The sequence below is a fragment of the Hyperolius riggenbachi genome, chromosome 5, assembly GCF_040937935.1.
Source record: "Hyperolius riggenbachi isolate aHypRig1 chromosome 5, aHypRig1.pri, whole genome shotgun sequence".
Classification (NCBI taxonomy): Eukaryota; Metazoa; Chordata; class Amphibia; order Anura; family Hyperoliidae; genus Hyperolius; species Hyperolius riggenbachi.
This window is the reverse complement of record NC_090650.1, coordinates 426,862,552-426,876,914: the sequence shown is the minus strand read 5'-3', so window position 1 is coordinate 426,876,914 and position 14,363 is coordinate 426,862,552. Positions and strand designations below refer to the sequence as shown.

At 42.8% G+C, this 14,363-nt stretch overlaps 1 protein-coding gene across 6 annotated transcripts in view; it reads right to left on the bottom strand.

The window, feature by feature from the left end:
* LOC137517891 (KH domain-containing, RNA-binding, signal transduction-associated protein 3-like) overlaps window positions 1-14,363 on the bottom strand; it is a 228,071-nt gene that overhangs the window by 43,657 nt on the left and 170,051 nt on the right. For all 6 annotated transcript variants that reach the window (XR_011020708.1, XM_068234960.1, XM_068234963.1 and 3 more), the window contains one exon: window positions 9,069-9,151. Coding sequence is in view for 5 of the 6 variants with exons in the window: in XM_068234960.1 (XP_068091061.1) it covers window positions 9,069-9,151 (83 nt within the window). In the remaining variant the exon portion in view is untranslated. The remainder of the gene's footprint in view (window positions 1-9,068; window positions 9,152-14,363) is intronic.

Genomic DNA, 14,363 nt, shown 5'->3' with positions numbered 1-14,363 from the left:
CCTTTCTATCTCTTTCCTGCACTCAGAAGCCATTTTCTGTTAGGGAAGTGCTTTATGGTTGCAATGCCTTATCAGTGAGGGTTACGCTGTAGTCCGACCCAGTCCTGACCTAGGCAGAAACTGTCACTTACATACCTGATGTTTAACTCTTTTAGGTAGGGAAACACAGAAAGGAACACAGCATAGCTGGCGCTGTACATACACATGCCTATCTCATCCTGTCACATGTCACCTCGGGTGTCTTTTAATCTTTATTTGTTCTTACTTGCAATATATTGAAAAAAATGGAAAATGTCAATCAACAGAACATCTCTCAATAAGAAATGATCCCCACCGTTTACTATGAAGACCGTGGCTAGCAGTTATTTCTCATTAGGAAACACCACAAACATTCCATCGTACCATTATGCACTCTTTAGAAATACTAAACTGTCCTATTATCACAGTGATGATGGGAATAAGTTCTGGCTCATTTCGCCGCGTACAGCCTTGCAGCACATAACCTACATCCCCTTCCAGGACTTTAGCCTTGACAGGTTAACTTGACAGCATCTGTCAAGTCTTAGAATGGCCCATTATAAGTGCCTCTGTAGCCGTTTCGCTGCTATTAAGCAGATGGCAATGCTAACTCCAAATGATGTACTGCAATCCTCCAGCGGGCCTCATATTTGTACAGCCATTTTTCAAGCCGTTCGGTATAAATCTTCCAGAGTGCATAAACCGGTAAATAGGCAAACAATTCTGTTGTGTTTCACTGGCCCATACGGTCCACATAACCGGGATGAGGAACAATCAGAAGTAGCCATATGGTCGGCTCAATAGGCAGTGTCTGAATAGGAGATTAATTTTACAATGCCTGGAAAAAAAAAATCACCCTAATGTTTTCAAGAGGACATTGTTTGTCTGTCTTTGTTGTTGATGTTGTTGTTGTTATTTTTTTTTTTTTTTTTTTTTTTTCAGTTTGAAAGGTTTAAAAGGAAATTTTCATTTTGTTATAAAAATGACTATAGCCATGAATGGGATCTGTGTAAATCTTTTTATAATTTTAATCCCCTCTCCAGATGGTTTTTCTTCATACTACAGATCTCTCTCTCCCTCTTTAATGACCATAATTTTAGTTAAATCCCCCCCCCCCCCATGCTCACCTCTGAGTTTTTTCAGCTTCAGGGTTCTCTATGTGGCACCCCCGTCGTCCAAAACTTCCTTATACTCACCTCTGAGGGTTTCAATCTTTGGGGTCATGTATGTGGCCGCCCCATCTTTGACCACCTTGCTCTCTGAGGATGTTCTTGTTAAGTCATGTGATCTCACCATTCAGCCAATAGTGCATGAAGCCAAAGCCCCTCTGGGTGCTCCGTCTCTGTCCAAAAGCTGCCCCAACACACCTTCCCACAAGCCAAACAGTGCATAGCAAGAACTTCTGCAAGGATTCCACATTGTTGAACTCTAAGCCAAAACTATGCTCCCCGATGCTCATTATACAAGCGCAGAGGCCTGTGTCTGTAAGAGCCACACCTCCCCTCCAATCAGCAGCAATGGGAAGGGTGAGTGAAGTAAGTACTACATCTCCATCCAGTGTAGCTAAGGAGCTATGGGTCCTAGTGCTAGTTTTACATTGGTTGCCCACAAACCCTCTTTATGTAACAATTGATATTGCATACCAAAACCTGCCAAGGACAGCTGCAATGTCAGGGAGGTAAAAGCAGGGGGAGGGGGCAGTTTGTTAATGATTATCACTATTCAAGGCACATATAGAGGTGTTCATTACCAGCATAGAACCAATGAAGAGCTAATCCAGCAGTTGAAAGAGGACCCTGAGTGTGACCTGTGATCTTGGAACCTTTGAACCCTCTATTGCTACACCCCTGATTTCCCGGGGTCACCATCCTAGTGGCCCACTATGATAATGCAATGGGCTTCCTCCAGAACATGATGGGAGGCTGGTCAGAAGCCTCAATGTGAAATTATTGCTGGAACATTGGTGGGTCCTGGTATACATACATGGGCGGAGAGCACATTGAAGTTATATAGGGGCGGGGAGGAAATATAAACAATGTAACATTGTATCTGACTATAAGGTTATTTAAAACACAATCTTTCCATTATTTTCCATTTCAATCTGTAGCCACCTAAACATTGCCTTCAGCTTTGTTGTCTGGACAGCCTGAGATAAAAGTAAATCTGAGGAATGGTTGTCTAGCTGTCTGACTGTTTACATAATTTCCTTAGGGCTGGGCCTTAGGGATAGTCAATGAGATTAGTTAATATAAATTTAATATTAATTAATATTTTAATTAATGATTTGGAATTGGACCAATGTAATCTACTGACACTCTTAAAGATGACCAAGATTGTAAAATGAAAAAACATCTCATGTAAAGGCAAGCTATTTTACAGCTCTGCTATAATCAGCTGGTGACAGGGGCAGAAACGTATCCGCTCCCTTGTAAAACATGCCAATTGGCAAGTTCCACTGGGAGGGTGGAGTTACATACCAATATACAGGAATACAGCAGAGTCCCTATTATTCTGAACTCAGGAAACCGGACGTCTCAACTAACCAGCATGCCTGAGGGAATAACAAGGACTGTTTTTTTTTTTGGGGGGGGGGGGGTTGGGGAGATTTTCCAGCCACAAAATACTCACCGAGCCTTCAGGAATGTCCTGCAGCTCCTAGCGGCTTTCTGGCATCCGCCTGCAGATCCCAGTGTGTCACGTGACACGACACAGGTCATGTGATTTGCCAGGAGCCCAACACGGAGGATGCTGGGAAGCCTCCAGGAGCCAAATAGGAGCTACAAGAACAGGGATGAGCAGAAACTACGCCAGTGCGAATTTACGCATCGTAGTTCGTAGGTGAAGTTTCAAAACTAAGCTTATGAATTTACGCATAGCGAAGTACCGCTACGCGTAGCTTACGCCCACTATGCATAGTTAGCAAGTGTATTGCGTAATGATCCACGAATGCGTTGCTCGCGTCTAATTTTCTGCGTGCGATTGTATGCTTACAAATGTACGCATTGGAAAGGGGAATGTACGCGTAGAAGAGTTCTTGGTTTAAGCAATGAAAAAGGAATTAATGCGTAACCTTTTCTGCATACCGGCATAAGCATCCAGCGTACCGAAGTTGGCTGACTACGACCATCCCTATACAAGACATCATTGGAGGCTCAGTGAGTATTTTCTAATGCATGAGGGGGGGGAGGGTGTGCTTTTCCGCCTGGTTGCTCAAGCAACCCGGCAACCACATGTGTCTGGCATCAGGGGATCCCCATCTGTGTCAGATACTGGGGACTCTGCTGTATATAGATAGAGGAAGTGTTTCTGATGGTGAAACCAACCTAAAAATGGGTGTCCTGAAAATTGTATGACAACTATACTGTATGTCACTGCTGTGCCTTTTTTAATGCATACCTTATACTACACTTTTACCAAAACAATAGGGAAAACATTTCAAAATAACATTTGGGAACATTTAATTGGCTGGAGGAATCTGCAAAGGCATCTGGGAACAATCGGCTGCATGAAATCCAGGAAGTGACAGGAAATATAAATGCGGACGTTTTCCCCGCACAACCACTGCATGGCGTAATGAATGAAAGGGACCTTCCGAGGAACATTCCATAATTGGCAGGAAAGTATATTTCTGCCATTGAATCAATTGTGTGGAAACAGACCATCGTCCCTTGAAGTGACAAGCCAGCATTTTAAAAATGTATTAAAAATATGTTTAAAATAAATAATGTAAATGTGCTGCATTATTTATCATGGTGCCATTTTATGTCATTTACAGCTTTCTTAAAGCAAACCTTTGTCAAAACTGAGTTTTTAAAGTTAAATGGGTGTACAGAGATTTATTGGGCCTGGTGCGCTAACTAGTGGTAAGACCATTAGGAGACAGTGCATAGCAATTTTACTATTACTAACACCGTAGGATGCACTGTCCATTCAAGAGGGATTGTCAGCCATAAAATCAAATTCCATTTACCCCATTGTTCTGTGTTAATTATGTAGTCTACATCCTGACCCTGCATTGCAAGCATTCCAATATAATCAGAAATGTTTCTGCTGTAATAAATCTCATCTGTCAGCATGGCTCTATTTGGTACATTGCCAACGGAAAGGAGCTTGTCATCACCCCTCTCACATCTCTGCTCATCACTGATTGGCTGAGGGCAGTTTAGAGACAAGGCTGGAATCTGATCTTGCTGTGCTCACATGTTTACAAACCATGTTAGCTAGAGCAGGTTATAGGGGAAAAAAAAGAGTAATGGAGGAAATGACATCAGTATCGATTTCAGTCAGAGGGAACCAAAATGGCAAATGCCAGGAACAGAATTATCTTTATTTAATATATACAATTCACTGAATTCACAACGTGGACAGTGCAATATATCTGTTATGTAAGTAGAACAAGTATTTATCTACTTATATATGTGTTTTTTTTCCTAACATAGTATGGCTGACCCTGCTGCTGTAACAAATTAGCGCCAAGTGCGTTATCGTGATAATGCACGTGTTGATATGGTAACATGTGTTAAGCCATGCGTTACCAAAGCAATGTGTTCATTAAACTGGTAACGTGAGTGGCGGTAAGGAGTTAGCGGGCAATGCTCCCCCTAAATTAGTACCTGTAAAATTTCCCTGCGCTGGCTGTATGCACACGGCAACCTTAAAGAGGAACTCCAGTGAAAATAATGCAATAAAAAAAAGTGCTTCATTTTTACAATAATTATGTATAAATGATTTAGTCAGTGTTTGCTCATTGTAAAATCTTTAGTCTCCCTGATTTACATTCTGACATTTATTACATGGTGACATTTTTACTGTGGGCAGGTTATGTAGCTGATGCTAGCTGTTTTGGCTGTTGGAGACAGCTGTAAACAGCTAATTCCTGTCTGTGAACCTTGTTACATTGTAACAAACTGCCAAAAGTACCGCGTCCCAGAGCTTCTTGTGGGGAGGTGTTTCAGCACAAAATCAGTCATACAGCGCCCCCTGATGGTCTGTTTGTGAAAAGCAATATATTTCTCATGTAAAGGGGGTATCAGCTACTGATTGGGATAAAGTTCAATTCTTGGTTGGAGTTTCTCCTTAACACTACTTGGTGCATCAGGCCAATTGAGTGATAAAAATATAAAACATTTTTTGCATAAACGAGTGTATATGGGCAAACATATGGACATTGATGCAAAAACTCGCCGAATGTATTCAAGCGAGTGAGAGCGTAAGAGCATTTTCACACAGATGGGAATATGTGCAAGAACTTATGTCCCTGAATGCAAAAAAACACATTTTTATCAAGTGCACTGAAATCGGTGAACAAGAAGAACAAGAAAAAAACAAAACATTTTAGCACAAATCAGTACATGTGCAAAAATGTATGGCCATGCATGCGAAAATACTTTTTTTTCTTTCCCCAAATGCATTGAAGTAAATGGACGTGAGAAAATATATTTTCAAGATAATTCTCATTTTAACAAAAATGATTAAACTGCAAAAAATTCCCATTATATTTTTGCAAACAATTTTGAGTCAGGCGAGAATGCAAATTTCACCAATAAACAATATATAGGGGATACCTGGGCTGCCCGGCAGGCAGAGGCAGCTGCACAGATCTACCTGCATTGATCTCTTTGCACTGGTAGCAGTAGATCCCTCTCTGATCAGACATGATCAGAGAGATATCTATCTGATGGTTAAATCTTCTGATCATCAGCCAGTGTATGGGCACCTTGAATAATGCAATATTCATTGTACAATCTTACAACTGCTGTGTAATCCACACCATACAATTTTTTGGCAGATTTACCTGCCAGATCAATTATTTCCAGTGTGACCGAACTGAGGATCGATCGATTTTTTTTTGAGCAATTTTCTGATCAATTTCCGTTCGTTTCTATGGAAATCAATCAGAAAATCGCTCAAAAAATCGATTGATTCTCAGATTGGACATGCTGGAAATAATCGATCTGGGAGGTAATATGCCAAAAAATTGTATGGTGTGGATCCAGCATAAGGGTTCCATTCAAATTATATTCACTCGGTTTACCTGTCTACTACATAGAATTGGAAAGATTGTAAATCAAGATTGTATCGTTGATGGACATTTTAAGGCCAAGTTTTGGGGCAACCAATCAATTTGTTTTAGAATCTAGGAGGAAACTGGAATGGATGGAGGAAACTCATGTACACCCAGTGAAAACATACAGCATCTCTGTCTGACAGTGGGGATCAAGAAGACACACCCTTTCCTTTTTATTCACCATAGAGCAGGTATGTCAAACCGGTCCTACGAGGTCCAAGGTCCTCACACATTTTTGACACAGCTCAATGGGTCTGAATCAGGAAAGGTGCGGTCCATCAGGTAGAACACATTCCTCTCATTCTCAGTCCATCCTAAACACTGGCATGGATCTGGCCCTCCAGGCCTTGAGTTTGACATATGTGCCTTAGACCAGTCTTCCCCAACCCTGTACTTAAGGCCCACCAACAGTGCATGTTTTGTGGAAAGCCACAGAGGTAGGTAATAAGCTTTGCTGAGACACTAATGACCTCACCTGTGCATATTTGTGGTTTCCTGTAAAACATGTACTGTTGGTGGGCCTTGAGGGCAGGGTTGAGGAACTCTGCCTTAGACTGTTCAATCCTCTACTTCAGACCAACAAATACATATAGCATTTTCTGCTAGAAACACTACAATAGCTTCTCTTAAATTTTTAACATTATCGTTATTTAGTATATATATCAGCGCCAACATCTTCCACAGCTCTTTACACATCATCTAGTCTTGTAACAGTCCCTCTGAGGGCTTCATAATCTTATCCCTACCGTAGTCATATGGGCGCAGGGCAAAGCCGAAAAACGTCTCACTCTAATCCTGCAAAAATCCCGGTGGCGTTAATTACTAATCCCTCTTCAAGCCGCTGTGGATTCTGGACGTAATTCGGCTGCAAAATTACACTGCTTTTATAGTAATTTAGGCTCCGTCTTTCAACGGCACCCACATTACTGTCTGAGCACTGTTTAAGCTGTAGTTACGTAATCACATTACGGCCTATGGTGGTGCCTGGTGCGCCCAAATTTGCTGCTCCATTTTTGCATGTCTCAAATCATATGTACATCTACCCTCCTCCTAATAACCCCATGCATCTCACACTCTCACGCACGTCTATAGGACTTCACTAGAGCTGCCCCACCCTGTGCCACTCTCTCCCACTGCCCATCAGACTTTCCCCCTCCTTCAACACTTTCAAACAAGCCCTCAAATCTTACCTCTTCAAGGAGGCCTATTCCACCTCAATGCTGCCCCTAACCCTAACTCTCTCTGCCAAGAACCTCTTGATGCAGCCCCCACTCCTTTCCTGTCACCACCTTCTCCCTCTAGATTCTAAGCCTTTGGCAGTGCCCTCTCTCCTTGTGTATCATACCTAATTGTGCACTCTGCCCAGAATATGTGAACTTTTATTATTAGGACTACCACTCCACTGTATGATTTAAAAACAGGGAACACCAAGAGCCCCAATAGTGTAATATGTACTGGTAAATGGTTACTAGAGAGTAAATATTAATACTCACAAACCAGGGTTACCATTAGGCAACCACTGTAAAGGCAGGTGGGGAGATTTTCCTGACCCCACTCAGTAATAAGAAGTCGCTCTCTGTAGATGAGAAAAAGGGGGTTCAACCCCCCACCTAGGGTGGACTCAATATTATGCAGGAAAACAGGCGCCAAAAGGATAAAAGGAAGCTAAATGAGCTTAAAAGCCAAATTCTTGGTAAATAGAGGAGGTAGTGGTGGACTTACCTCCTCCAAGTAGACACACAACGACTGTAGTAAAGGCAGTCAATATATTTTATTTATGAACTCCAAATATGCAACGCGTTTCGCAGGTTTGATCCTGCTTCATCAGGCAATAACAACTGAACAATAGCATATGTGGTCAGTAGAAGAGCCAGGCGCCTCTGTCTTCTGCATTTTCCAGTGTATGATTTGGCATTGTATTACTACCTGTATTGTGTATCTTATTGCCTATTACCTGTATTGTGTTGTGTATCTTATTGCTTATGAACTGTCTTTTGTTGTTATATTTTATTGCTTATTACCTGTATTGTGTTGTGTATCATATTGCTTATTACCTGTATTGTGTTGTGTATCTTATTGCTTATTACCTGTATTGTGTTGTTGTACTTTATTCCTTATTACCTGTATTGTGTTGTTGTACTTTATTCCTTATTACCTGTATTGTGTTGTTGTACTTTATTGCTCTTTACCTGTATTGTGTTGTTGTATCTTATTGCTTATTACCTGTATTGTGTTGTTGTATCTTATTGCTTATTACCTGTATTGTGTTGTTGTATCTTATTGCTTATCAATTGTATTGTTGTATTGTATTGCTTATTACCTGTATTGTGTTGTTGTATCATATTGCTTATTACCTGTATTGTTGTATTGTATTGCTTATTACCTGTATTGTGTTGTGTATCATATTGCTTATCAATTGTATTGTTGTATCGTATTGCTTATTACCTGTATTGTGCTGTGTATCTTATTGCTTATTACCTGTATTGTTGTATTGTATTGCTTATTACCTGTATTGTGTTGTTGGTCACCCCTGTTATCATTGCGTGCAATCCTATGTATTGTACAGAGCTGTGTAATATGTTTGCACTATATAAATCCACTATATAATAATAGTAATAATCTATGGCCTGTTTTAGGCTTTTAGAATGTGGTTGACTGACGAGGTGAAAGCATCATCCTATTTAGGATTTCATTTCCTCAGCAGAAGAAGACTTTCACATTATAGGTAAAGCACTCATCAGTGCAATCCTGTTCTCTTACAGTCAACAACTCTGCGTTCCAAAGACCGTTACACTTTAATTGCTAATGTGAGTCTCCAGAGCGCAGGGCCTAGGAGGGAAAGTGTTCAGGAAGCAGGATGGCTTGTGCTCTCATTATATTAATGACTGCGAAATCTAGCACTAAAAACAGTTATCACGTTCCCACCGCCGCTGTGAATATGCAGCGTCATTAGCAGGAAGGTCGGGCCATTGACGCAGCTCACCTCTGTACTTGTGAAGTGTAGTTGTTATCATAGGAGTCGTAACTTTGTTCATCATATGCCGTTCCGTAGCCGTCATCATATTCCTGAAATGAAAAAAAAAAGATATATATAGATTTTAATAATTGACTTAGAGTGGCACTGAAGTGAAAAAAAAACCCAAAAACGTATGATATAATGAATTATATGTGTAGTACGGATCATTAATAGAACATTGGTAGCAGATTGGATATCTGGTTAAAGAAAATGGAAGTGGCCTTTAAATTGCTTTAAAAACTTTTTTTAGGGTACATGAGGCATGTAGTATCATTGTTTTTTAAAGGGGAACTAATTGATGATGTGGGGACTTAAAATCCCCCCCCCAAAAAAAAAACAATGGCTGTCAAGTAACATCAGGACTAGGTTCCAGACAGCGGTCGTGCAGCCCACATTGTGTCCAAAGTCCAACCGCACAACTGGGACATGGCGGTTTTCAGCCCAGACACCTCCAAAGAATTACGGAAGAAATTGTGTTTTGGGTTAAATATAGGTGGTATCAGCACAGCAGCGGTGGCCTGTGGCCCCCTGGTGGTGGGAGCAGCAAAGGCAGCAGGAGCAGAGCAATGCAGCAGCAGCAGGTGTAATGTTTGCAGGTGCATGCCGGACGTGGCACTTGGCAGTGGCACATGGCACTTGGCACTTTGCACATGGCATGTGGCACTTTGCTCTTGGCACGTGGCACATGGCACTTTGTACATGGCACCTTGTACATGGCACGTGGCACTTTGCGCGTGGCACTTTGCATGTGGCAAGTGCCACCTGCCGCGTGCAAAGTGCCACGTGCAAAGTGCAAAGTGCCACATGCAAATTGCAACGTGCCAAGTGCCTAGTGACAGTCAGACAGCAGAGGAGAATACACTAACTGTCACACTGGCACTGCTTAGCAGCACAGCAGTTCTGTAGTAAGCTAACACAGTAGTACTACTACTCTAACAACTACTAGCACTGACTGCGGTACTACAGTACAAACTACACAATAACACAGTAATCCTATTCCCTAATCCCTAACCTATACTGAAGCTAGCTAAAGCTAATAGCTGGCCAGCAGGCAGCAGCTAGCCTGGTGATCTGTGCATAGGCTCAGCACACACACAGACACATAGCAGCTGCCTGCAGCAGCCATGCAGCACACACTCTGACTGCCACACAATGAAATCAAGCTAATTAACAATACAACAATAGTGCAGTGATAGTGAAGGGGTTAATCACTGAACTGCTTTAGGTTTATCACTGTATACAGCACTTGCTAGGCCAGCAGCCCTAGAGCACACACTCTGACTGTCACACAATGAAATCAAGCTAATTAACGATTTAACAATAGTGTAGTGATAGTGAAGGGGTTAATCACTGAACAGCTTTAGGTTTATCACTGTGTACAGCACTTGCTAGGCCACCAGCACTGCAGCATGTCTCTCAGTGAGCATTCACAAGCTAGGACGATACTTCTCATCATGGCAGCCCTCTGAAACGGTGCTGCAACTCAGACGTCTGATTATTTGTGCTCTGCAGAACCACAAATAATACAGACGCTATACCTGATTATGTGGTGATTTGCAGTATCACCAATAATACAAGTATAGCTAGCAGAGTGTAAGGTGTGGTGTTTGGTGCAACAGTATAGACTTCTCCAGTGGAGCTGGAGAGTCCAACAACAGAAATATAAACAATAGACCTTTACCAGAGGAGCTGGTAAAGTATAAGCAAAAGAGAGAGTAAAAGCAGTTTGACTAAACCTTACCAGAGGAGCTGGTAAGGTACTAACAGCACAAGTGACTAAGTAGTTTAGCTAGCCCTTACCAGAAGAGCTGGCAAGGTACTATCAGTCTCTGGAGCTATAAACTAACTCTGAACCTCACCAGAGTGAGTGGTGGGTACTAACTAGCATCAGCGCTAGCCCTCACCAGAGGATCTGGTGGATCCTAGCTACAACAGAACAAGATAGCTTGGCAACACCTTACCAGTGGAGCTGACAAGGTACTATCAGTGATAAGACAGTATTAATTAACACGACTTTACCAGAGGAGCTGGTAAAGTACTATCAGACACGGTAACTGTATAGTTTAACAAAACCTTACCAGAGGAGCTGGCAAGGGACTATCAGAAACAAGTGTCACCTCACCAGAGGAGCTGGTGGGCATATATAAACACCTCACCAGTGGCAAGGGCCCACTGGTGAGAGGAGTGGTCAGACAGGCAAGGTTCGGCAACAGAGAGGTAATATCAGTACAGAGCGATAGGCAAGAGAATGGTAGGTAATCAGGCAGAAGTTCAGCAACAAGGATCAGATAGGCGGAAGTACAGAATCAGTAAGCAAATGCGAGGTCAGAGTATAGCCAGAATCATACACAAGTAAGCAATAACAATATCACAATTCCTAGTCTGGTGTGAAGTCCTTGGTTTCAACACCTGGGAACTAGTCTAAGGTCTGAGCGCTAACACAAAGTATTCACGACAGCAGACAGTTTGCGAATGGTGAACAAAGGCTTTATGAAGCAGAGGAAGACTCTCAGCCGCGCCCATCTCGGAAAAGCCAATCCGAGCGGCGAGAGTCACCGACCAGCAGGTAAGCTGACGCGCCTTCTCCCAGCATAAAGGTCCTGTCTCCGCGCGGGCCCGTGCGAGAAAGCGACCCTATGAGCAGATGACAATACCGTTCCCAGCGTGCTAGACGCTGACGGAACGGATGAGGTCTGAGAAGAGGAAGCAAAGGCGGTTGCGGATACACCCTGCGTGTCCCCAGCCGCCATTCCTACAGATGTTACACCCTCCTTATTACACAGGGGGGCTGGCCAGGATTCCTTTCTGTGATCGGGTGCCAGGGCTTAGGCTGGGAGCCCTCTGATTGGCTCAATGAGAACAGGTGAGGCTGGCCAGTGTTCCCCTCTGTGATTGGTTGCTAGGGCTTCTGCTGGGAGCCCTCTGATTGTCTCAATGACATCCTGGACACCATACAGTATCTCAATAGTAGGATTTCTGTGGATATCCGCATTGCCAGCCAACTATCCGCAGATAGCTATCCTGATTTCTGTGGAAATCCAGTATCTGTATCCGAATCGGATAGCTAAAAATTGTTGGATATCCAGGTTACCCGGATATCCGGAATCTGGATGAGCAGCACTGCTCATCAGGACTCTGCATAGTGAAGGATGGAGGGAGGTGGGAGGGGAGTGAACCACCTTTCCATCATCATGCGCCTGTAGGCACGTGCCTACAGTGCCTTATGGTAAATCCAGCCTTGCTAGTAATCTCTTCTGTTTAGTGCGATGAACTGAATCAATCAATTTGGGACAAAAACGAGTGAATGTGAATTGTTTGCAGAATCAATTTCTGGCACATTTGATCAAATGAATCAATCAAATGACCAAATGGGCTGAATATTGATGGAAAATATTGACCAGTGTATGGCCACTGTAATTATGTGTGGAAGAACTTATGAATGCCACACAGTTAAGGAGTCCCCCGGCCTTTACTGTGTGGCATTCATGACTCCCTCCACCAACAAAGATGGTCACAGAGGTCGCCCTTGTTTTGTAACCCTTGGCAGGTTCCTCCACTGACATTGGGGTCACCACTGGGACACAGTGGACATGATAGCTTTCCAGGGGTGACATCATTTTAGTTATGCAACTGCAGATCAGAATCTCTCAAACTGACAGGAAGCTTACAGAGGAAGTGTAGTGAAAATAACAATGAATAAAAAGTGCTTTTTTTTTTTTTTTTTTTTTTACAATATTTATTTAAAAATCATTTAGTCAATGTTTTCCTCTCTCTGATTTACATTCTGAAATGTATCACAGGTGGTGACATCATCTTTAGTTCTGCCAGGTGATCTGTACAGAATGTTTATTTCTAAAGGTTCTATAAGCAAACACCTGATCTGCATATGCTTTTTCCGGATCAATGGCTAAAAGTTTTAGAGGCAGAGGATCAGCAGGATAGCCAGGCAACTGGTATTGTTTAAAGGGAAATAATTATGGCAGCCTCCATTTCCCACTCACTTCAGTTGTCCTTTAGCGGCAAAGTCTGTTCATAGTATTTAAACTCTGGGGGCCCTCATACTACATGCATGTAGTAAAATTAGCCAGTATTTGCACAATTAAAATTGGAGGGTCACTTAATGAGAAATCCTGGATGATTGTAAAACACAACAAAAAAAAAGGTATCAGAGGCTAAGATGGATAGACAGCATATGTAAAACTATGAACATGCCTATGCAACAGCTGAAAGACGCAGTGAATGACAGTTACATCTGGCGTGCAGACGTACATATGGTCATGAAGAGTCGAAGTCGGCTAAACAAATAAAGAGAAGGAGGATGTACTCTAACAAGAGCTAGTGCAAGATGGCTAATAGAGTTTCTAGAAATCTGTTCCCCTAACTATGTACTGTTGTCATGGTTGCAATGAAATGTAATTTGTGATATACCGCAGAGTCCCTGGTATCTGGTACCAGCAGGGTTCTAGACTTTTTGCTGCCCATGGCAAACTTGTGAGGATGTGCCCACCCCCCATCCCCAAATTGGAATGATCGCACAGCACCCGACAACTTGCACCACACGTTATAGCTGCGGTGAGCTCCCCCCCAAAAAAACCACTCAGCATAGGTAGGTAGTCAGTTATAGGTGCCCCTAGTTTTGGTAGCTAGGTACAGTTGACCCCGGTATGGGTTAGCCAGGTACAGTTGCCCTTATTATAGGTTGGCCAGGCACTCTCTTCACTTCCTGTTTCTGCCTGGTGCTGCCCCCAGACTTCTGCCACCTGAGGAAGTTGCCTCACTTGGATCATGGGTGGACCAGGCCTGCTTGCCACAGCGACATCTTTCAGCCTTCCTCTTGCTTCTAGTGGACTTCTAGCGGCTTCCCGGCTTCCCCCATGCATGGAAGCCGGCATGTCACCTGACCCACATCAGGTCACGTGAAATGCCGAGAGACGTGCACAGTTGCCGTAAGCTGCTAGGAGCCCACTAGGACAAGAGGAAGGCTGGTCGCTTGGTAAACATAATAAAGGATGAAAACATTCCGCAAACACCCCAAAAAGAAAGTCCCCGTTACCCAACAGGCATAGAGGTTAGTTGACACTTCCGGTTGGTTGAGTTCCGGATAACGGGACTTTGCTGTTCTTCAAGTTCTTAGATGGCTCTAAAGTGAAATGGGAATATAATTTGTACTGACCCTAAATTACACAAAGACATGTGCAGCACTAATCTATATTTCTAGCAATTGAATAAAGAAAAGGAATTTCTTTTTAATATATACGGCTC